General features: G+C 34.6%; 1 protein-coding gene across 2 annotated transcripts in view; it reads left to right on the forward strand.

Annotated features, from left to right (window-relative positions):
* LOC135136453 (neural cell adhesion molecule 1) overlaps positions 1-25,933 on the forward strand; it is a 283,868-nt gene that overhangs the window by 234,581 nt on the left and 23,354 nt on the right. Inside the window, exons 12-13 of one of the 2 annotated variants that reach the window (XM_064065718.1) lie at positions 14,165-14,473; positions 14,622-14,688. In XM_064065718.1, coding sequence (XP_063921788.1) covers positions 14,165-14,473; positions 14,622-14,653 — 341 coding nt within the window. In that variant the 3' untranslated portion in view covers positions 14,654-14,688. The remainder of the gene's footprint in view (positions 1-14,164; positions 14,474-14,621; positions 14,689-25,933) is intronic. The other variant, XM_064065717.1, reaches the window with a different exon arrangement.

Here is a 25,933-nt window from a genome sequence, read left to right on the forward strand (position 1 = left end):
TGTGATAGTGCTGAGAATGCTACAAAAAATGATAATGAGCCGCTTATCGCAATGCAGAAAGAAAGGCCTGTATGTCTAGAAGACATCGTAATAAATCGAGTATGTAGTGCAATGCAACCACTGTTGGAAGAAATCAAAGAGTTACGTGAGGAAGTACGAATCCTAAAAGATTCTAATATTGAGCTAATTCGATTATTCACAAACGACAAGAAAAAAGTCAGCAACCGGAAGGAGGAAGCTGTAGCATTACCTAAGAAGAACCTCATGGATCCAGAGGATACGTACGGGAGTGTTGCCCATAAAAACGAACCCAAGCAACCAATATCGAGGTTTGATATAAAAAGTCAAGATAAGGTCGCCGTAAGAAATCCAAAAAACAAAAATAAACAAATACCAACTGACATTACACAGCAAACAAAGGAGCCGTGGTTTCTAACGGTTGATGAAGAGAACCATACAGATACTAGTCATGAGAATCCCTGGATTGAACAAAAATCACGAAGACGAATTAGGAGCAAAAAACAACCAACTATAATCGGTATATCTAAAACCAACGATGTAAACACAGGCTTTAAATCTTCGTACGTAAAAAGGGCGTGGTACTATGTGGGTAAGGTGGACAATGACACTAACATTAACGAAATAAAAACTTATATTTGTGAAAAACTTTCCTCAGAAGATGTGATAGTTGATAAATTACCAACGAAAGGAACATTTCAGTCGTTCAGAATAGGAGTTAAATTTATCTACAAAGATAATTTACTTAAGGAAGACTTTTGGCCAGAGGGAATTATAGTGAGACGCTTTAATTTTAGTAGTAAAACTTTTTTAGAAGACCCAACCAAGAGTGCATAAGTGTGGATTCTCGTAGTGACTCAATATCTCACGATAACTCCCGTGATGTTTCTTTAAATTATATGAACTTAAGTTGTTTCTACCAAAATGTTCGTGGTTTAAACACGAAAATAACTGATTTTTATAATTTTACCACTTCAACTGACTATGACCTCATCGGACTGACAGAAACATGGTTAAAACCTTCTGTTAATAGTTCTGAACTATTTAATCACAATTATCTTGTACTTAGATGCGACCGCAATGTACAGGCGTTAGGTGTTTCAAAGGGTGGTGGCGCTCTGTTGGCAGTTACGAACCGTGTTTGTGCTACACCACTCGATCTTATAGGTTTAAGAAATTCTTTTAGCTCTATTGATATAGTTGGTTGTCAATTATCGCTTTCTAGCGGTGTTTTGTATGTTTTTGTGATTTATGTACCCCCCAATATTTCATCATATGAGCTGGATCAATTTCTGGAGGATCTTGCGGTATTAGATTGTATGTGTAATAAGAATACTTTAATCATGGGTGACTTTAACGTTGCCAAATATGGTAGTAATGATTCCAACATCACTAAATGCTTATCGCTAGACAACTATGCAAATTTTTTAAATCTAACGCAACACAACAACATACTCAATTGTTTGAATGTCTCTTTGGACCTAGTATTCTCCAATATAGATTGTTTTTCAGTACTACGCGCTGATCCTGCTGTAAAGGAAGATCCCTATCATCCTGCTCTTCAGTTTCTTTTTAAAGTATTCCATTCTCAGGCTAAATTTGCAATTAATAACAGCCATCCTTCATATAATTTTAAAAAGGCTGATTATGCACGCATGTACAACCTATTCCTATACGCTGACTGGAGCCCCATTTTAGAATCTACTAATCCTACTGAGGCATGTGAACTTTTCTACAAAACTGTCTATGAAATATTTGATATTACTGTACCATTGCGTCATGTTAGTAAAGCTCAAAGTAAAAATCGTTATCCTTCTTGGTATTCTCCACAAATAATAAGGGTTTTAAAACGTAAAACCAAACCTCATAGATTATATAAAAGGTATGGTACGTTGTTCTTTTTTAATAAATTTAAACGGTTGAGATCATTGTCTAAAAATCTAATCGATACAGCTTACAAGAAATTCATAATTGACGCGGAAAATAACCTCTCAACTGATCCAACGAAATTATGGTCATTTGTTCAAAATAAAAAAAATCAAACTAGAATCCCAAATGTTATCAGGGACGCCGACGATGTATGTTATGACACTCCAGACACTATAGTAAATGCCTTTGCGCGCTACTTTGCAAGCGTTTATCAGCCTTCTAATCCCGGTAATCCGTCGTCTTCGCCGAACTATTTCCAGAACATTGATCCCCCGTCGATAAGTGAAAACGATATTCTTATAGCAATCAAGAATACTAAAAGTAAATTTACTGCAGGACCTGACCTTATTCCGAACTTTGTTATTAAAGATTGTGCGTGTGTACTAGCAGTACCGTTACTGCATATATATAATCAAATACTTAAATGTGCTACCTTCCCTTCTATTTGGAAACAGGCCAGAATTTGCCCAATTCTTAAAAAGGGCAATCCTGCACAGATTAGCAATTACAGGCCAATCGCCATTATTAATAACTTTGCAAAAATCTTTGAAATGATTCTATATAAACACATTTACAATAGCATTAAATCCTTTATCTCACCCTTACAGCATGGGTTTGTTGAAAAAAGAAGTACAGTCACCAACTTAGCTACCTTCACGCAGTTCACTGCCAACTGTGTAGATGCAGGGGGTCAAGTTGACGTGATTTACACAGATTTTTGTAAGGCCTTTGATCAAATAGATATATTCATCTTACTTGACAAGATGAATTTACTTGGATTTAATGATCATATATTACATCTTCTATCATCTTACTTATTTGATCGGGTTCTATATGTAGAATATATGGGGCATCAGTCACATCCATTCATGGCTACATCGGGTGTCCCTCAGGGCTCAAATTTGGGACCACTATTGTTCCTTATATTTATTAACGATCTGCCGGAAATTATTAGATGTAATAAGTTGATGTTTGCCGATGATTTAAAAATTTTTAACTCTGTAGCGTCTATAAGTGATTGTCATCAATTACAACAAGATCTGGATAACCTATATCTTTGGTGTGTCAACAATAAACTGCATCTCAATGTAGCTAAATGTTATGTTATGACGTTTACAAAAAAGAAAATACATATCCTTCAATATGACTATTATATTAATAATTACACACTGAATAGACTTAAGGAATCTCGTGATCTTGGTGTAATATTTGATTGTGAATTAAATTTCACTACACATATAAATGAAATGGTTAAATCAGCCAATAAGACCTTAGGTTTCATCTATAGAAATTGTAAGGATTTCAAAAGTTTGCATGTTCTGAAGGTTTTGTACTATTCTTTAGTTAGACCTAAGCTTGAATATGGTAGTATAGTTTGGCATCCCATATATGTAGTCCATAAACACCACATTGAGTCAATTCAAAGGAGATTTTTGAAATATCTCATGTTTAAAACTCATGGTTTCTACCCGCCTAGAGGAATCGACCATGGTGAGCTTCTGCAGATGTTTAACTGTGAATCACTCGAATTCCGTCGCATAACTGCAGCTGTTAAATTTTTGTATAACTTAGTTTGGGTTAAAATAGATTGCACTGACCTATTAGGCTCCATAAATTTTTTAGTTCCAAGAGCAGGAGTCCGTCTATACTTAAGTTTTTATAATCTTAATGCAAGAACAAATGTACTTCGCAAAACTCCAGTTTATTTAATGCATTGTTATTTCAATATAATTTGTCGTGACTGTGATTTATTCAGCGATTCTTTGCACTTTATTGTTAAGATTTTGTCTGGAAAATTGCATCCCTATGTGTTGTAACTTAATTGTAATTGTAATTGTAATTTCCTGTTATATATGTATTTTGTATTTTTTTTTTTTGCCTACTTGTGGCTTATGCTGTTTGGCAAATATATACCTATTATTATTATTATTATTATTATTATTTTTCGTCCGTTTCGTCCTTTTTCATCCTTCTCGTAGTTACTCGTCCTTTACGTCCTTTTTCGTCCTTTTTCGTTTTTTTCGTCCTTTCGGTCCGTGTCGTGCCTTTTCCTCCTTTTTTGTCCTTTTCGTCCTTCTCGTCCTTTTTCATCCTTCTTCATTCTTTTTTTTCCTTTTCGTCCTTTATCGTCCTGTGTCATCCTTTTTCGTCGTTTTTCGTCTTTTTCGTTCTTTTCCGTCCTATTTCGTCCTTTTTTTCCTTTTCGTCCTTTTAGTCCTTTTTCGTCCTTTTCGTCCTTTTTTGTCCTATTCGTAGTTTCTCGCCCTTTTCGTCCTTTTTCGTCCTTTGTCGTAATTTTCGTCCTTTTTTGTTCCTTTTTCGTCCTTTTCCTCCTTTTTCGTCCTTTTCCATTCTTTTTTTTTCTTTTCGTCCTTTGAGTGCCTTTTCATCCTTTTTCGTCCTTTGTCGTCCTTTTTCGTCCGTTTTCGTCTTTTTCGTTCTTTTTCGTCCTTTTTCGTCCTTGTCATCCTTTTAGTGCTTTTTCGTTCTTTTCGTCCTTTTTTGTCATTTTCGTCCTTTTTCGTCCTTTTTCGTCCTTTTTCGTACTTTTCCTCCTTTTTCGTACTATTCCTCCTTTTCCGTCCTTCTTCGTCCTTTTCGTCCGTTTCGTCCTTCTCCGCCCTGTTTCGTCCTTTTTCGTCCTTCTTCATTTTTTGTCGTCCTTTTCGTCCTTTTTCATCCTTCACGTAGCTTCTCGTCCCTTACGTCCTTTTTCGTCCTTTTTCGTTTTTTTCGTCCTTTTCGTCCGTGTCGTCCATTTTCCTCCTTTTTTGTCCTTTTCGTCCTTTTTCGTCCTTCTTCATTTTTTGTCTTCCTTTTCGTCCTTTTTCATCCTTCACGTAGTTTATCGTCCTTTACGTCCGTTTTCGTCCTTTTTCGTTTTTTTCGTCCTTTTCGTCCCTTTTCCTCCTTTTTTGTCCTTTTCGTCCTTTTTCGTCCTTTTCGTCCTTTATCGTCTTCTTCGTCCTTTTCGTCCTTTTGCGTCCTTTTCGTCCTTTTTCGTCCTTTTTCGTACTTGTCGTCCTTTTTCGTTCTTTCTCGTCCTTTTCGTCCTTTTTCGTCCTTTTCATTTTTTTGCGTCCTTTTTCGTCCTTTTCGTCCGTTTCGTCCTTTTCGTCCGTTTCGTCCTTTTCGTCCGTTTCGCCCTTTTTGTCCTTTCAGTACTTTTTCGTCCTTTTCGTCCTTTTTCGTCCATTTCGTAGTTTCTCGTCCTTTACGTCCTTTTTCGTTCTTTTCGTCCTTTTTCCTCCTTTTCCGTTCTTTTCGTCCCTGTCGTCCCTTTTCCTCCTTTTTTGTCGTTTTCGTTATGTTTCATCCTTTTTGTCCTTTATCGTCCTTTTCGTCCTCTTCGTCTTTTTCGTCCTCTTCGTCTTTTTCGTCCTTTTGCGTCCTTTTCGTCCGTTTTCGTCCGTTTCGTAGTTTTTCGTCCTTTTTCGTCCATTTCGTAGTTTTTCGTCATTTTGTCCTTTTTTGTCCTTCTTAGTCCTTGTTCGTCCTTGTCGTCCTTCATCCTTCGAGTAATATTAATTTCCTTCTTTATCTACGTGTAAAATTTAAAATCGAGATACTTTGACGAAACTATAAAAATTACTATATTTTAGAGATGTACCGACTGTAGGTCTGGCCGACTAACCGACTAGCCGATTGTTCGGCCAGTAAAAACCGACTAGTCGGCCGACTGTTCGGCTTTGCTAAAACCGGTTTATAAATGCGACAGACAGTGTGTTTTTTTTCTATTTCTCTGACTACCTTAAAAATTTGTTTTATTTTAATAAAAGGAATAACTAAAGTTTCTTTGTTTTCCAAAAAATGTGTTAAATTTGTTTGGATAATTTTAACATTTAATTTTTTTTAGTAACTCAGTACAAAAATAAAGAATAACACAATTTAGGGCCAGTTTATACAATATTTTAACTGAGATTAAGTTGATCGCCCATTTAACAAGGTCATTAGCGACTTCTAATTGGCGTTGAGTCGGTCACATGGTACTTTAATGCGGGGTTAAAAATTAAATCGCAATTAAATATTTAATTGAGGTTCTGAAAACCGGGTTTAATTGTTTTATATACTATTTTAATTTTGATAAAAAAAGCCGAACGATCGACTGTTTAGCCGACCAGTCGCCGACTGCAGCCGGCGATGAAAAACGGCCGAATAGTCGGCTTATCCGACCGGTCGGCCACTAGTCGGTACATCCCTACTATATTTCAATTAGCGATCTGGGAAAAACAGTAGAAATTTCCGAAGAAGCGAAGCCGAAAATGACTTCTAGATAATGAACAAGAAAATGTCCAATTAATTTTCGGAAATAGTTGAGAAATGGTCGAAAATGTTAAAAGTACCAAAATCAGGCCTATCTTATCAAATACTAGCCCTGCCCACCCACCCTCCAATTTTGTCATTGGTCTAAGGCTATACCTAAGCATAATCCGACAAATCTAGCTCTTTAAAAAATATATATAATTTGATTTTACGATTTTCGTTTTGTGACTTATCAAAAACTAGCCTCACAAATAACACCCCTTGTCCTTCAGCACTAGGTAATAGCAATCTGAAGCTCAAGTGTTTATTTATGTTTATACATCGCAAGAATGTCACGATGAAATTAGTTTGATTTGAATGAGTTTGTCTTGTCAAAACAGAACTAAAATTATTATTAATTCAACCACAATCAAACAAAATGTTTTGAATATTTTAATTCTTATTTTATCATGATTATACTAAAGACCATGGCATTATCGAAACCGTTCACTACTTACTACTTTCCAGTGTACATTATACGCTAAAGTTAACATGCTATTAGGATGCTTTGAAATTCCGATTGTCAATAAAATAAAGATCTGCAGAAGACTTTGTCAACTGTCATTAGAGATGTAGCAAGTCATAAAAAAGGAAACATGTTGAATGGAAATGTCTTTTTACTCCTTTCCTTTAAAAAACTTCTCTTAAAAAGCTAAGGGTGCGAGATTCCTTCTTCCGCAAGGATCCCACCCTGGCGTAGACGAATTATAATACTCAGGCCTAAGCACTGCACTAGCGAGCCACTCAGCCCGTCGCAAGGGAAGAAACAGCTTTGTCACAATTAATCCAATGACCGTTTTATATTAGCCAGGATGAAACATAGCATGGCAAACGACAAACCATTAATTAGTATTATTTAATATTATCAGTAACACATCCTTAATATCGTTATTTTGATAAATTAAATTAGCAACTTATAATTCATTATTAATAATCTCTTCACACTTAATTATGCACGACTCGACGCGGAAGAGTTTGTGTTGTTTTATTACTCATTTTAAAAGCGTGGTAAAAATCAGCCAATAAAATGATACAATAATGAATTGACCTTGTTTTTGAAGCATCAGATTTAGAATTTATAAGGCTTTAAAAATCGTTCGGACTCAGTTCAACGATCGCGTTCTTGGGTTAGCCGTGAAAAATCGAAAGATCAAAGTGAATTTAGAAATTATTCCACCATTCTGACTCAGAAATCACCGAGCAACTCGAATTATTTTATCTAGTGTGATTATTATTGTAAAACAAATTAAACGCCCTTCGAGCAGCTCGTCTGCCTCAACACCTTCATCGGCGTCATCATGGACACGTCCTGAGGGTCCGTCAAGCTAGGAATTTACTCGCGCTACCTCACTCAGAAATAACTGAACAACTCAAATTGAATTATTTTATCCAGTGTTGTAAATATTGTAGGACAAATTAAGGAAACGGAATAGATGCACAAATTGCACAAAATATTTTATGAGATTGTGTGACTACTTTTTGCTACTAAACAGAAGTGTCTAAAAATATGTCATCTAAATTGTCAATCTCTAAAATCAAGATTTCATTATTTCATTGATTATTTCTCTGAAAATTCTTTTGATATAATCACACTTTCGGAAACCTGGTTAGGTTCATCTTCCCCTACTGAGTTATTTCATATCAATGATTATAATTTTATCCATCTTGATCGACATGGGCGTGGTGGTGGCGTAGCTATGTATATTAAGCGTGATATAAAATACAGTGTCCTCCCAAACATTACTCTTCATTCAAGTATCGAAAATCTTTGGATTTCAATTAAGTGTAATGGTGTCAGGTATGTAATTGGTTCATTATATCGCCCTCCCGATGGCACTATTTCTTTTCTTAAAGATCTTGAACTTATTTTGTCTCATATGCACTCAGAAGCGGATCATGTAATGTTTTTGGGAGATTTAAATGTAAATTTATTAAATGGTGATGATAAGATTCTACTTCCTCTGCTAGAAAGCTTAGGATTTTCTCAGATCATTAATGAACCCACTAGGATAACTAGCTCTTCCTCGTCATTGGTAGATGTAATTTGTGTTTCTAAAGATATTAAAGTCTCTGAATTCGGTGTTCAAGATATGGACAACATTTCGGATCATAGATTAATCCACTGTAAAGTGGATCTTAAAATGTATAAACTGCCTGCGGTCTCATATTTCATAAGAGATTATAGCTTGTTTAGTCTTGATGAATTTAACTTTGATGCAAATAGTGTTAATTGGACTTATGTAGAACAACTACAGGACCTGGACCAGAAGCTTGAATTTTTAAATAAAGCTATAAAAACTATTTTTGACATTCATGCTCCGGTTAAGCTTGTTGTTAATAAAAATCGTATACATAGACCCTACATAACTGAAACTATAAAGCAAATGATTAAAATAAAAAATAAAGCTTACGAAAAATACAAAGTTACTCGGCATGAAAATCATCGTATATACTATAAAGAACTGTGTAAACTTGTTACCGAAGCCATTAAAAAAGAAAAAATTGCCTATATGAGACATCGAATTCATGTTTGTAACAGAAGTCCGAAACAATTATGGCAAACTCTTGAGAAGCTAAATATTCACAAAAAACCAATTAAAATCATTTCAGAGAATATCATACCCGATCAATTTAACCAGTACCTAATTGAGCAAAACAATAACCATTCTGTTAGCCAAGACACAATGTCCTTTTTTGAGAATAACATACGCCCAGGCATAACAAATGAACTCCAGTTTGAACCAATTACAGAAGTTGAGATTAAGGATACCATCAATAGAATTCATTCAAATGCAGCTGGTGTAGATCAAATGACCCTAAAAATGGTAAAAATTGTTTTTCCTTACTGTCAATCAGCCTTAACACACATAATGAATCATTCCTTTAAAACTGGCATATTTCCAAATCAGTGGAAAATAGCTACAATTATTCCATTGCCTAAGAAACCAAAAGCATCTGTGGTATCAGATTTGCGACCTATTAGTATTTTACCTATTTTTTCCAAATTAATGGAAGCAATTGTAAAATCTCGACTTTTATATCATATGCAAATGTATAATATAATTCCTTCAGTACAATCCGGTTACCGCCCTAATCACAGTACAAACACCGCGTTGCTAAAAGTCATTAATGATTGTGTAGAGGCAATGGATAAGGGTCGGGTTACAACTCTCATTGCTTTAGACTACAGTAAAGCATTTGACACAATAAATCATGATCTTTTGTTAGCTAAATTGAACTATTACGGATGTAGTAATTTAGTTGTTAATTGGTTTCGAAGTTATCTTAAATGTAGAAAGCAAATCGTTAAAATTGGAAAGGAAACATCTGGAATAACCAACATTACTGAGGGAGTCCCGCAGGGTAGTGTACTGGGTCCTGTGCTCTTTACTATTTTCACAGCCGATATGCTTTGCTGCCTTCTACCGAAATTTGTGTTTCATTTGTATGCAGATGACACGCAGCTGTATACATCTTTCAACGTACAAGAAACATTTCAAGCGGCGGTTTCCATTAACAAACAAATCATGTCATCATTAGTTGGAACGGACGTAATGGGTTACATCTGAATAGGAAGAAATGTGAAGCACTATGCATTGGTTCAGTACATAATATTAGTCGTGTACTACCTGATTTAAAGAGATTAATCAAAATAGAAGATGATAATTTACAGTTTAGAGACAGTATAAAAATTTTAGGAGTCCACATAGATAGTCAATTAAAATTTCATCACCACGTGAATTATGTACTAAGCAAATGTTATCCAAAATTTGGGTATTTGTATCAATTCAAGAATTATTTAGATAGCAATGTCAAGTGGAAATTGTGTAATACTTTACTGATCTCTAATTTTGATTATTGCTCATCCGTTTATTATCAACACCTTACAAAGGAATTCAAATATAAATTACAGCTAATGCAAAACACATGTCTTCGATTTAGCTATTTATTACCATTCAGAGAACATATCACACCTAACTATTTCAAACAAGCCATTTTAAAAATTGAAGAAAGATTTAATTTGATATACATAAGGGCCGTATATAGCATAATCAAAAAGGGAGAACCAGTGTATTTAATAAAATGTCTAAGAAGGAGAGAAGATATACACCAGCGCAATCTTAGAAATAAAGAGCCCTATGATATTCCTAAACACGCTACAGAAAAATTTAAAGCTTCATTTTCATATATTTGTACAAAAATTTTAAATGAATACGGTGACAAAATTGTAAGTAGTAATAGTTTTATTTCTTTAAAAACTCAAATTGTTGCATATTTTCTATCGAAATATTTAAGTTAAAATAAAATAACATATTTGTTTTAAGTTTATTTAGGCTTTAGAGGGGATGCTGAAAAACGCACAAAGTGCGATGCATCATCCTTTTAGAATACAATCCTGTATTGTTTCTAATAAATATTAAGACCCACCACTGACCCGGAAATGACCGGCATTCAGGCAAGACTTCTATCATTACGGGTACTAAGACCAAGTAATGATATGAATTGATTAGATTATTATTATTATTATTATTATTATTATTATTATTATTATTATTACTTAATTTCTAATATATTTTTTACCTAACTACTACATCCATAATTAGTTAGTAAAACATAACAGACTTTTTTAATTAAAAAAAGAAATAAAAATGTTTATATTTCGAACACCAGCACTTTAAGAAAAAAAATGTTTTTATAAACAAGAAATATAAACGCTTAGAAAATTTTGTTAACTACATATATATTTTTCACTAGTATAAAATTATTTCTTCTACTTTATACCAGAAAAGCCAAACTATGACGTGTTCAACAACTTTCTAAATTTCTAAAATAACAAATAAGTAATTGAAAATATTGACCATGTTTATAAACATAAGAATTTCTTAGTTGTAATGATAACTATTTGTGTGCGATTTATGACGTGGCAAGAAGCCCTTAGTAATGAAACACCAAACAATTTTTCAATTTTATACAGAGACAAATTAAACCACAGGCCGCTTCTTGACCGTCCTCAAAGACAATTTTGTCATAAAACCGTATCCTTGTAATTCCGGGGAAACCCCATGGGCGACAATGGCGTAGATTACTCTCATAAATTTATTTTACAACACTAAAACTTCATCAAATTAACAAAGAACATTACTTTTATGTTGAGAACATAGCTTGAGGACTTTTGTCAAATTAGTGACGTTCTGTTTATATTAAAAGTCGCTTGTGAGGTAAAATCCCTCTGGCATGTCATTTTTGCACAGGGAATGAATAAGAGAATAAATTGGAAAAGGGCGCATTTTATCCCAAGATGGAGATGTTTTCTCCTAAGGTGTTTAGAAGAATATTTCATTGTTATTACGAATCGTCGAATGTCTCATGAAAAATACGGCGCCACATAAAAATTCCTTGCGACGGCTGTCTTCGAACAAAGTCGCGTAAATTAATTTTTGGTAGATTCGAACAAAGCTCTGTTAAATTATATGACTTCGCTCAGAATAAAAGATGCCTAATATTTTTTTAATCTCAGATATCGCTCCGTGAAACCGTAATAGTATTTCTTTGTGACAAATGGCAAATGTGGCCATAATTCACATTTCTTAAAATTTTGTTCTGATGCCGAAAACAGTGAGTGAAAAAAATTAATACTTCGTTGTGAATATTCGGTATTTTTATCTGTCTCTTAGACCAGTTGGATGATTTATGAGCTTGCACATTCTTTTCCGTGTTGAACCGGTACTTTGCTTTTAATATTACTGAATCAGTTTCTCCTTTGGCCGTAATTTCGACTGTAAATATAGAGGAACCTGATAGCACACGGACAATAAATTTAACATAACTCTACAATACAATAGCCGGAGGAGTAGAGGACCCAAACGCCTGCATAAACATACCTGAGATAAACGAAGCTTAAATGGTTGGCTAACCTTATTGAATATAAAAAAGGATCTAAAACGGAAAACTAAGCAAACTTACCTTCTGAAATTTCTACTCCCATTATTTCAATCCCCTGTTTTTTTACGATCTTTATCCTAACTTATTTTTTATATTTATACGTTCCATAAAAAAGCTGATGTATGAGAAACTAAAGTTTTAGAGTTTGTGGCCCAGTTTTTGCGGAAAAGCAACTTCAGATTTAACATGTAAAACCCTGCAGGGAACTTTACTTGTACTTATACCCTAACAGGTAGTGGCATAAATTCCGGAATGTCGGTTTTCCCTTTTAAACACAACAGTAATGCGGCCCAGGATTACGGCAACATGAACCGAGAGACATTCAGAGTGGGTCCGTTAGCTTGCGGATTTTCCTATTATAACGTTATTATTATTTTCGGCGTAAATTTCAAGCTTGGATTAATGTCTGAGCCTTAAATGCAAAAACACATCCAAAGTAAACGATAAGAGGACGTAAAAAGAATCCTTAATACTAAGCGTGACATTTTTACACCACCTTTTATGTAATACTACTGAAATTTTGACATTATTGTTCATTTCAACAAGCATTACTTGTTATGTGGAGCTGCAAAAATTGTCTTGCTGGAAATGTATTCAATTTTCTGCGACGGTTTTGTCTGGATGGTTATTTAGACATAACTTCCCTTAGTTTTGAAACACAATCAGAGAAGCTAAATTATAGAAGTTAATTCTGTAAATTAGTTTTTATCACAACGTCTACACATTAAAATAAAAAATACTATTATGTTCCCACAATTTTGTGAAATTTAGATGAAATATTATTGATTAGTTGTTTTAAACATCTTAAACAAAAAGTCGTAAAAAACGAGAGTATTCCACAAAACGCATACAACGTTGCATCGTAGACTACATTACTTAACAAATATTTACTTAATACAGTGTTGCAAAGACGTTATTAAGTTTCTGGAGCGGATGAATAACTAAATTTTAGTTGTTGTTTCATAGTAAAGTAACACCATATCTTGCCAAGATTAAAAAAAATTCCCCAGTCTCCCCATCAATGTCTTGACACCTCAAAAACTTGTATAATACATTTTATAAAATAGCATACTCTTGTATTTGTTTTATTGTTCATGTGTCAGAATTGGTCTACGTGTCCTTGCTGAAATAATGTTGACCGAAACATCTTTAAATGGGAAATTCACCAATATTGCCCTTTATCAATGCATTCATATTCTTGGAGCAATTGTTAATCCGGTTTCTATCATGGGTTGACGACCAACTCACTGCAGAGTGGCCGACCAAATATAAACAAGTGTGTCAGTGGACAGTGGCGGGGTATGGGTGATTTTGAGAAGACAAACTCATTCAAATCAAACTAATTTCTACGTGACATTCTTTCGATGTATAAACATAAATAAACATTTGAGCTTCAGATCTCTATTACCTAGTGCTGAAGGACATTTTATAACGTTAGTTATGTGCCTTAAATATATTCTAAAGCAGAATTCTGAACTTTCAAGAACGACGGAAGATCTGTCCAATTTTTACTGTAACCCTCGTGACACATTTCTCAGAAAGAACATGATAAACTGTGATCAACAGAAACGTCTTCAAGTTGATAATTACGAAGAAGATCATGATAACTGCCTTTTTCGGTTTTAGGGAGCAAATTAACATTATCAGTTACACCCCAAAAATAAAATTTTTTCCGTTACGTACTTTTTATTTTCTCAAAGAAATGTGGCAGCACCTTCCCCTGCAGGCATAAATATCACTTGTTAATTCAGAAGCACAAACTCATAAGAATAAAATAAGACGATTTATTTGCCGACTACCACAGTGAGCGGATCTTTGCCTTGAACCGGAATTTAACATTTCTCTTGATCCCTTGGCACAATAATAACTCGGTCTGAATAATTTAATATTAAGCGAGTAAAAGCACGCGTTGCAGAATAGAAACATGCATCCCCTTGGAGAAACTAATGACCAATCTGTTGCGGTTCCTTAGACACAACAACAAGACCGGGGTCTGAAGGATATCCCTCGTCTAGGCATCAGAATTTAACCGTAATATTAGTGGCATTGACCGCAGCTGCAGTGCTTCTCATCGTGGGGATCGTGGCGGCGGCCTGTGTTATAGCCTGTAGGAAGACTCCTGTGGTCGTCCGAAGTCAGACAACTGCGAGGAAGTCTTCCGACGACTTGGAACTTTCGGAAGCTGGATTCAGCGAAGGCTTCCATAGACGAAGCGCACAGTATAGGGCGAGCATGTACGCTTTACAAGAGACTGAGGACAGGATATCAAGGCTTATCGAAGGTAAGGTGCTTTCTAATTACTTTGATGCTAGAGGGCTTAATAAGATTTATTTAGCATTATGACCTATTAGTTGATTTTACTGAAGTTACGCACAAAATATTCAATCTTAAATTGGCATTAGATTTTTTTGGAGAAATTTTTATTTCAGAAGCGAATTCGAGACGTTCGGGATCAAGTTGAGGCTAAATTTTCTAAACATGTTGGAAATCTGATGAGTAAGTGTTGTTTAAATTGGTAGTTGTCAAATATGGTGAGTGGACTAAGACTACTAGAATTTTTCTGTAGTATTCTAGCATGTACATATAAATTCTGCTATCGTTTCTAATTTTAGAAATTATTTATCATTTGCACATCATCGTATCAGGTGCACAGTCCTCTTAATTTATTTTTTTTTTAATAGTTCTTTATATGCTTGATATATGGCCGCTTAGAATACATAACTGCAAGTATTCATTGTACTAAATAGTTGGATAAAAATAATACGGGTTTAGTTGTTGTAGTACCATTACTACCTTATTCTGAAAGGTGGTTTAACCATGACTTATAATAATAATAACAAAGTATAATATCATTATGGATGGCAGTGCCTTTGGGGTATTCATTAGTATTGGTTTTCCTTTATTTGAATGATCCTATTATTTCACCAGGAAGCTTTTCAATGTAACCGTTTTAAATCACATGGTTAATGTATATCGCGATTAATACATAAACTGTCTTGCTACTGGTGCTGTGATCATATACACCTACTTTGGGTTGTAATAAATAATAAATTTGCCATTTGTACTCGTGAAATCTATTTGTACAGAATAATTCTTTGCTTAAAAATATGAAATCAGTGGCTACTTTCATCTCCACAAATAATGTATCTATTTTGTTTTATTTTAATCAATGGTCGCAAGAAATAAATATTTCCGGTATCCACTTTATACAAGCCTAAATAAAATATAGGTATTTGATAACATAAATAAATACTGCAATATCGTCAAAGCTCATAAAACAGGTTCATTTCGTGTCAGAAAATGTTAACATTTTTTGATATTTCGTGCAGTTAGAGTACTACATCGGCGTACTAGCACTTTCTGACATCATTCGAAGTGCTCAAGCAAGAAAAATACGGTACTCTGACGGTACTTATCTCCAAATAATCATGCTTAACAATTGTGTGAAGGAAATCTAAAGCAATTTCTTCTCACAATTTTACTGGAAAGTCAACAATTTTTTCCCACTACGAACTAAAATTTTTACTAGAGTCCGGATTTATATGGACAAAGTTTTTCTGAAATATATGCATATATATGCACCCAAAAGGGCTGAAATATGCATATATTTTTACAAATTATGCACGGTTTTCGAAGTGCTTTATGTAATTTTCATGTGATACAAAGATTGTTTAGACTGATCCTAACGATAAGATAAGATAAATAAGATATTTATAGGATATTTAAATTTTATTTCCATTAAACAGTCAATATAATATGAATGACTACAACATGTATTGTTGGTTATAATTTAAAAGCAAGTCCGTTTCCAAACTGTCAAGGCGCCTGACGGACAAAATATGTTTATAATTATTTTGAACAACTTCTCTCAACATAAATTCCGAATTTGTATTTCTGTCAATCTCGAAGCTGCCACTTAAAATTTCGCCTATATTCGGCAACGTTCTTTTTGAAAGCATTAGTCTTATTTATAATTTGACCTATTTTATCATAAACTTTTAAAATATTTTCGTCAAAAGGGGCAATTCTGTAACAATTTGTTAAATTTAAAGGGTGTTAAATTGCAAATTTTCGTAGCAACGAGTTAAATTCGTAAATAGGATTGCTTGTTTATTTTTTAACAACCTTTAAATTTTAACAGGTTTGATTCATGGTTTTAAAAGCTGAATGGACTCTATCAAGGGCTTTTTTGTTCTTCTAAACATTTAATTTTCTTTAACATGAATTTAAAATGAGCCTTAATAATAATAAGTTGATTGTTAAATTGTTTCTAATAGTTGCCCAGCTTTTACCATATAAGTTACGCCGTCAGCTAGCATAAGTAAATTTTTTTCCGTTGGAACCATTTTAGGCGAAAAAAAGTTCATAAAATATTCATTCCCTAATCTCAAAATACTGAAATGATTTGTTCATTAATTAATAAATTTACAATGTAACGCCCACCAGTATTGGTGGTTTGGTCTAGAACAAAATATGTACATATATACAGTGTTCACCAATATTCTGCTCAATATCATCTAATGTATTTTCATAAATACGGAAAGCGAAATTTTTTCTCAGAGTGCTTTCGCCAGGAACAAATTTTTGTGTGCATTTCTTCTAAAATTTTTTGAATGATGGACTTTCTGTAGGGATGTTTGCACATACCAAAGCTTCGCACAAATCATTTTTAAAGAATAAAGGAATTGTAAAAGAAAAGTGGCGGATTTAAGTTGATTACTATAAAAATTTACCATTTTAGACATGTTTTAAGTTTCTTGTTGTGGAAATAGGTCTACACATCTTAAGAAAACAAGGCAAAGTGTAGCCCCGCCCACCCGCCCTATCTCACTTGTGACGATTTTTTTATTCATCATGAACCAAGAGGGCGGCGCTTAACTACAAAATCCTTATTTCTATACTGAAAATTAATGATAATGCCTTTTTTTGTTAATATATCTAATATTCTTTGAACAACACGATACTCAAAAACATGGTATTACTTACTTTCTTGTAAAGAAATAAGTCTTTTGCAGTTAAATTCCACCTATACCTGCCCTGATCTAAATAGTAATGAAGTTTTCATTCGTTGGCAGATCTAGGGGCGGAGCCCAATTCCAAAATCCATATTTCTTAACAAAAATTTACCATGTTAAACGTGTATTATGTTTCTAAGAATAAACAAATCGTTACCATTGATATAGGGTGGGTGGGCAGACTTTGTGTTTTACCTTTTTTTCTTAATATACCTAGTATTCTTTGAACACGATACTCAGAAACTTGTTTTTAATTTCTTGTATAGAAAGAAGTATTTTGCAGCTAAGCTCCGCCCTCTTAGTCATCGGCGAATAAAAAAAATCATCACAATTGAGATCGGGCGGGTGGGCGGGCTTATATTTTGCCATTCTGTTTTAATATGTGCACACTTCTTTTCACTACATGAAACTTAAAATATGTTTAAAATGGAACATTTGTATAAGGAAATAACGATCTTGCAATTAGGCTTGGCCCCATAATTGCAAAATCCATATTTTCTTGGAAAAATGTACCATATTTACCTTGTTTTAAGTTTCTTGTTATGAAAAGATGGCTATGTATATTAAGAAAAAACAAGCAAAATGTAAGCCCCGCCCACCCGCCCTATCTCAATTGTGATAAATTTTTTATTCGCCGTCAGCCAAGGGGGGGAAACTTAAATACAAAATACTTATTTTTCTCGAAGTAATAAAAACATGTTTTTGAGATCGTGTTGTTCCAAGAATACTATGTATATTAAGAAAAAAATTAAAGCCAAAAATTAAGCCCTGCCCATATCTGCCCTGGTCCAAATAGTAATGAAGTTTTCATTCACTGGTAGACCTAGGGGCGGAGCTTAATTGCAAAATCCATATTTCCCTACAAAAATTTACCATTTTAAATTTATTTTAAGTTTGCAAAAACAAATAAATCATCACAATTAACATGGGGTAGGTGGGCGGGTTTTATATTTTATCTTTTTTTCTTAATATATCCAGTATTCTTTGAACAACACAATACTCAAAAACATGTTTTCAATTTCTTGTAAAGAAATGAGTATTTTGGAATTAAGCTCTGCCCCCTTGGTTCAAAGCGAATAAAAAAAATCATTACAATTGAGGCAGGGCGGGTGGGCGGGCTTATATTTTGTTTTTTGTATTAACATTTGTACACCTCTTTTCACAACATAAAACTTAAAATGTTCAAAATGGAAAATTTGTATTAGAAAATATCGATTTTGCAATTAGGCTTCGCCCCATAATTACAAAATCGATATTTCCTTCCAAAAATGTACCATTTTAACCATGTTTTAAGTTTCTTGCTACGAAAAGATGACTATGTATATTAAGATTAAAATGGAGAATGGTGTAGCTATTGTTTTCTTTAAAGGAAATTGAATCAGCTTCGACTAATCCAGTTTCCCACAGTGTGACTTGTGAAAATTTGTCGCGACATAATGGCTTACCAAAAATTTCCCTTTTGATGTAATCTGAATGAGAGAAAAAAAAATGAAAAGAAATTATTTTAGTATTAAATTAAAATAGTTATTTGTACAACAAATTCTAAAAGTCAGGTTTTTTTTTCAAGGTTTGTCAATCAAACGATCAAAAAGCATCTTTTAAAACGGTCTAGGACAATTCGGCGCGGCCGACTTGGCGCGGCCAACTTGGCGCGGCCGGCTTGGCGCGAAATATTTTGGCGCAAAGCCAACTTGGCGCAGGGACACTTTGGCGCAAGCCATCTTGGCGCGGGCCATCTTGGCGCGGATGAACTCACACCAAGAAAAATAATATAAATATACAAAAATTGCAGCCGTTGTTAGCATAACCTAATTTTTATAGTCACCAACGCGTGGAGGGGTAATGCCGACTGTTTAATGGACACACGGGCGCTTCGCGCCCTACACCCCATTATAAACATACTCCTAAACGTGGAACTTCTTGCTCCGTGGATCATTAAGTTATTGGAATTTGTGCGAATGAATCTGTGTATTTGGTTGCCTACATTTGGCATAAATAACAGGGTGCTAACCACAGTACGAACAAGAAATATTTTTTATATTATATGTCGACGTACTCGCGCCAAGATGGCTCGCGCCAAGATGGCTTGCGCCAAAATGTCCCTGCGCCAAGTTGGCTTTGCGCCAAAATGGCTCGCGCCAAGTCGGCCGCGCCAAGTTGGCCGCGCCAAGTCGGCCGCGCCAAATAGTCCCATTCCGCTTTTAAAATGTGTTGGAAAACTAGTTTTTTGTAATTTGATCATAAGGGCCAAAATTTGGACAAAAAGGGACTTTAGAATTTACCACTCATTACGGTTTTAAGTGAAAAAAAAAATTTCATTACTATTGACAGTTTAAAAAAAAAGTACTATATTGCCAAAATGTAAAGAAATATATACTTTTTTTAATTTGTTACAAGTAAATTTTAATTCATAAATTATTTAATTAATTTTCGAACTTACCATCTAACCGCATAGTTTTGGATGACAAATTCCATGACAAATATTAGTCTGGACCCATCTTAACCATAGTGAAAACGGGGAAAAGCAAGTTAATAAAATACAACGGAAATGACCGCAATAACTGTAGGTATTAGGTACAAAAAGTTTTCCTATATTGTATTATTATTGTTTCAGCGAAAAATATGAAAATGTGTACATTACAGTGTGTACAGTATACATTTTGTATAGAACCCGGACTCTAATTGTTACAATTTAATTTTATGAAAATACTGAATGCTGAATATGCGAATTTTCAACCGACGCCAACACGTGGTGTAAATTTGTGTTATTGTTTGTAAATTCACAGTTTATGTTAGGATTTTAATGGTTGACTGGTTCTAACACAATTTAACAGTCATGAGTATGAGATTCTTCAGATAAAGCACGTGCTAGGAGATTTCATGAAATTCACCTAGTCAGGACTCATCGTTTGTTTATCAAGTTATAAATAAGGTTTCTCGATGTTTATACTTAAGTGTTACATTATAACACTTCTTAATTCTTCACACAAGATTGCTAATAGTTCATTTGCGGCAGTTAAATTAACCTAACGTTATCTCACTCTGGGAAAAGGACCGTGAAAGTGTGGTAGAATTTATAATATCGTGGACTGAGAGACGGGGCATTAATTTTTTCCCCATAGACAGTTGTCATCATTATCATCATCACATCAACGAAATATTTTTCTCACAACGTGGGAAACAATATCACGGAGATATATATTTCTTGCGACGCGGGATGCATTTTGTGTTTATTTATCATGCGTTTGTTTGGGATAAGCTGGGGACAGTCCACGATATAAACTTTCAAAGCTAATTGTTTTAAGTAACCAGTCATTCTAATAAAGTGTGGTATAATTTAACATCATGTAAATTCTTTGTCTAAATCGTTGATAAAGTGTGGCATAATTTAACATCATGTAAATTCTTTGTTTGATTCGTTGATAAATTGTGGCAAATAGTAAGTTTATGTAATTTTGTTAGTTTTGTAATTCTTTACCTTATGTAATTTTCCTGTATCTTACAATTTTAGCCTCAGTAATTTTCTTTACTGTATAATTTAAATTGAACGTAAGACTAATGCGGAAAATAACAAACTAACTTTATAAATAATTTCGCAACTGGATTTAGGAGAATCGTAAAACAAAGCTGAAAACTAAATTGGATTTAAATAAATAAGTAGAACGATGAACTTAATAAACAGAGCCAATTATAATAATAAGAAGAAAATGAAGAACTGTGTCCTGCAATTTAGCTCTCCTTCCTAATCTCGATCTTACGGGAATCCTTACCCGCTGACCCAGCTTTCTTTATCGGACCCCAATCTCTGATTGCTCCCTACGAGTGTCGACCAAAATTCTATGGAAAATTAAATAATTATTGCCTAACCTACGTTATTGCCACCTACGTGACGACAACAAGCGTGTAACCGCAAACAGCAGGCAATCGTATGTGTAAATCGATCGAGCTGGTGGAAACAATTGCAGCGTCACTAACACTTTCTTGTGTTTGATGTTTTTATCAAACCCTGACCACTAGAAATGCGTTCGCAACGCTTTTCAAACAATGGAGAAGAAACGTCACTTGCACCTAAATGCACCAAATGGACGTGGTGCATTCATGCGGGGCAACCAAACTCTCTCTGGAATCTCTGGGAAATCGAAGCCTGCGGCCGGCATCTGCGGGCTAAAATAAATACATAGATATGTACTTTTAAATCACCGTGGCAAAAAGGTAGTTTGGTGGAGGGTAATTTTATTGTTTTATGGAGTTCCATGGTTATATTTAAGGGTTGTTGATAAAATTAAATATTTGACTGGAATTTTAAATCAAGCATGTCTCCAAATTTTAAACAAAACATCACATTCTCAAAACATTGTCCCTTGGGGAAACACTCGGAGCAAATTTGCAACAGCTTTTAAAATCTACAAAATTGAAATTTGTGTCTTCGGAGCTGATTTGATTCAACTGATAAAATTTGAAATTTCATTTATGGAACAAAGCGTCAACAAATTGAATCGTATACGCAGCAACGCTTTCTTACTTTGGGGTTCATTAGCTATTTTTAAAGTGTCTTGTATTCTGAAAAAACCGATTAGAGGACACAATATGTTCAAACGCCATAAATTGGATGAAATTGTTTGACATAAAAGCAGTTTTTAATTTTATGAATAACCCACCTACAAATTAATATTTTGTTGATTATGACAGTGAAAAATATGAAGTTAACAATACATTCAATAAATTTTTATTGCTACTTCCTGTAAAACTAATCGCCTCTTGACGTTTTTCTTTTTTTCTTCCCATTGTGGATGTTGTGCCATATAACAAAAGCTCCAATGCCACAACAGTCCCCTAGGTTCATAAACAATGCCCATGGTCATCAATTGCAATGCCTTTTACTCATGTACTCATGTATCATTTGGTCTAGTGTATCAACGCTACCTTTTGTTGAGTTATAATATTTGATTATCTCAGGTTTTCTTTGTTGATCGTCGCTATCAACATCTCCGCTATCATGCATACTAGACAGCAATAGCACAACTTTTTGTTTCTTTGGTAGAAGGGCGGAGTCTGGTGCTCCTGGTTGTGTCTGTTCTCCCACCACGACGGTGATTTTACTCTATCGACAAGCACATACCGCTCAGCACCCCTCTATCACGAAGAAACGTGCCACGCTAGCAGGCCGTTACGGTCGCAAACTTATGCTTGGAAATCCCGGCTACTGGAACAAGCCGCGACCGCCACGTCATCCCGACCGTTCCTCTGACTTCCAGGGTCTGAGTCTTTTGTGCAGATGATGCGACCGTCAGCTCGACAAGGAACCGCGCACTCCGCTTCTGCCACGTGTTTCTGTGTTATGTACCTCAATTCCATTTAAATACTCAATTTCTATAACTCTGATATTAAACTACAACTGAACAAGTGTTAAAGTTTCCAAAAGAGCAATAAACAACATTTAAATTCGCCAAACACTCGTGAAATTTGAAACAGCAAAGAATTCTTATCTGAGCATCAGACAATTTATATGGTGTAAACATTAATCAACAAAATATTTACGTGGTAGAAAAAACTAGCAAAGATTTATAAAACAAAAAAGATCTGGTGTGAAGTAAAACTAGTGCAGACAAAAACATTACGTGAGGTTAGGAACTGCGGAGCATGAAAATTTACGTTCAATTGAAATTATACAGCAAAGCAAATTACTGAGGCTAAAATTGTGAGATAAAGAAAAATTTCAATAGGTGAAAAATTGCAAAGTTAACAAATTTAGATGAGGTTAGTATCTGCCACAATTTATCAACGATTCAAACAAAGAATTTACATGATGTTAAATTATGCCACACTTCATCAAAATGACTGGTTACTTAAAACAATTAGCTTTGAAAGTTTATATCGTGGACTGTCCCCAGCCTATCCCAAACAAACACATGATAAATAAACACAAAATGCATCCCGTGTCGCAAGAAATATGCCTCTCGGTGATATTATTTCCCACGTTGCAAGAAAAATGTCTAGGTGATGTGATGATGACAATGATGATAACTGCCTGAGGGGAAAAATTAATCCCTCTTGCGTCAGTGCACGATATTATGAATTATACCACACTTTCATGGTCCTTTTCCCAGAGCGGGACAACGTTAGGTTAATTTAACTGTCGTAAATGAACCATTAGCAATTTTGTGTGAAAAACAAAGCCCACTAAACCCATACTATCTTCCTCAGAAAGTTGTAAAGTGATCACCCCCAGGGTGATCCGCTGCTTTCGAGGCATTGGTCAAGTGTGATCACTAAAACTCATGGGTTTAATTTAGTTATGTAAGGCTTTAATGTTAAGGAATGTCCTGACTAAGTGAAGTTCATGAAATGTCCTAGCGCGTGCTTTATCTGACCAAACTCATGACTGTTATATTGTGTTAGAACCAGTTAACGATTAAAATCCTAACATGAACTGTGAATACAAACAATAAAACAAATTTACACCACGTGTTGGCGTCGGCCAGAAATTCCCTAGGAGAGCTACCAACTAGCAGAAAAGAACTAAACTTGCCCCTGGTTGCCTATGTTTAACGATTTTTCTAATTTAAATTTTTTTTAAATCGTTCAAATAAGTTTAGACACATTTTTATTGTTAGCAATTCTGATGTGTTTGCAATGTGTTTTTCAATCAAAATAAATTCAATAATTTTTAAATTGACGTCACTGATTTTCTGGCTTACACACGTAATGAGACCCTAATTATGACATGACCATGCTTCCAGAATTTTAAGAAAATTTAATCCCCAATTTGTGAAATAATCGATAAAATGCATCTGTTCGTAAATTAAGATATCGTATGGAAGCATTCCCGAAGGATAATAGGATTTTAGTAAAACACGAGCAAGACTGCATCATAGTCCATATTTTCCAATAGATATTTGAGGGTTATTGAATACTTGAATACGTCATAGAAGATGATACGAATAACCAAATTTTGGTTAATAATTTGACTGCTCTACAATCCCTAAGTAGTGTTGTGAGTTATGAGTTATAGCTTTCTATGTCCAATACTAAAATTTTGTTTAAAATGAAATAAAAATATAAACTAATAATAAATAAAACAGTGAAATTAGACTCGCCAATTAACATAATTTTCTGTGGCTCGCACGTTACACAAGGTAATTTTCTCCGGCAACATCTAATCGCGTAAAATTTCTTCGGCATGAAATGATCGAGTGGCGTATGACAAGCATCAGTTTCTGGAATTGGTATTCTAACCTCGACCAGGTTAGTCACAACGGTAATCAGAGAACTAAATGCTGCCGCCGGTCGGGTTCGGCAGACACACACGTGTTCATAACTGCTTTCGCGTCAGCATCCCTTAATGCGTCGACTCGCGAGACCTCAGACGTACCCTGCATACAATGCGAATCGTCCTGACTCCGACACACAACTATTAAACTATTAACGGTACTTATTTGCATACGTGTGCCTTTATCCTCCACCCGACCGTTGTTCTTGCCATTCGACGATATTATTTCTATCGCTGTAATTGAGCGTGTTAGTTTAGGACTCGGCATTTACCCCCATTACCCTCGTCTGACGACGGCTTTGGTCTAGTGATTAAAACCCCACGCCACAATTTCGCATTTACCCTACTAGATTTCTTTGGGTGTAATTACTAATGACTTTTAAAAGTTTGCTGAAAAAGAGTGTAATTGCCACGAACGCATTTCTTACACTTTTGTTTCCATTTAAAGGAATTTGCGAGTATCTAAAATTTTACACTTTCTTTTCACATAATAAGTGCTAGAATTTAGCCCCGGTTAAATTAAATGCGGTACCTCATGTAGACCGCTGAGTTACTAAACCAAATGGTTTTCTTTATGCTTTTTTTTGTAAATCTCTCTATTCATAACTTACTCTCGCATTGGCGTTATATTCAACTGACGTGTATACGCGCCGTTTTGAAAATGTTCTTCTATTTGATGATTGATGAATGACACAAACACATTACGTTCACCCGCGACACTAAAATAGCTTGACACAAATGTCGACGCGTTTCGCCAATTATGTTACAACTACTATTTACTATTCTCATTACATACGGGAAAATTAAGGAACACTCCATTCTATAGAGGAAAATAGCAAAAAGGGATTCATTACAAAAATTATGAACAGCCGCAAAAAACTAAAGCACCGAACCGAATATCCCAACGGCCTTACTTCTCTTTCCATTTCCAGCCTTCTTGCGCATCATACCGTGAACAACATAGAGTCAAAATTAGGATCAGAATTCATATTCAACATACTACTGCTATATTGCTATCAATAAAAAATGCTCCAAAGTTATTTAGAGAACTTCCTCGCCCCTGAAGAAAGGTCCAATAAATGTAAAATTATAAAAATATAAAATTTTAATTTTACAATTTTTATGATACCCCATCTAAGTTAAAATAAAGCTATGCGTCGACTGTTAACTAGAGGTAAAGAATCATGCTGTGCTTATCTTTCAAGTGACCTTTCTATAACAAAATTTTGTTATGAAGTCATCAACATTTTAACAAGGACACTTACATCAATCTGAATAGGTCCAGTGTAATACTAATGAAAGCAGCACTGTATTTGCAAATTTTCTGAAAAGTAGGATCAACGGTTCTTGATTTGATCAATAAAAAACTGGGACTCGACTCTGACTTCGATCCCCAGACTTCTCGTCTGTAAGATGGACAAGTTATGCTTGGAGTCCCACTATGATAATGGAAGAT

This window comes from Zophobas morio, unplaced genomic scaffold (genome assembly GCF_036711695.1).
Source record: "Zophobas morio isolate AGI-343-1 ecotype UQ-CSIRO unplaced genomic scaffold, CSIRO_AGI_Zmor_V1 ptg000026l, whole genome shotgun sequence".
NCBI lineage: Eukaryota > Metazoa > Arthropoda > Insecta > Coleoptera > Tenebrionidae > Zophobas > Zophobas morio.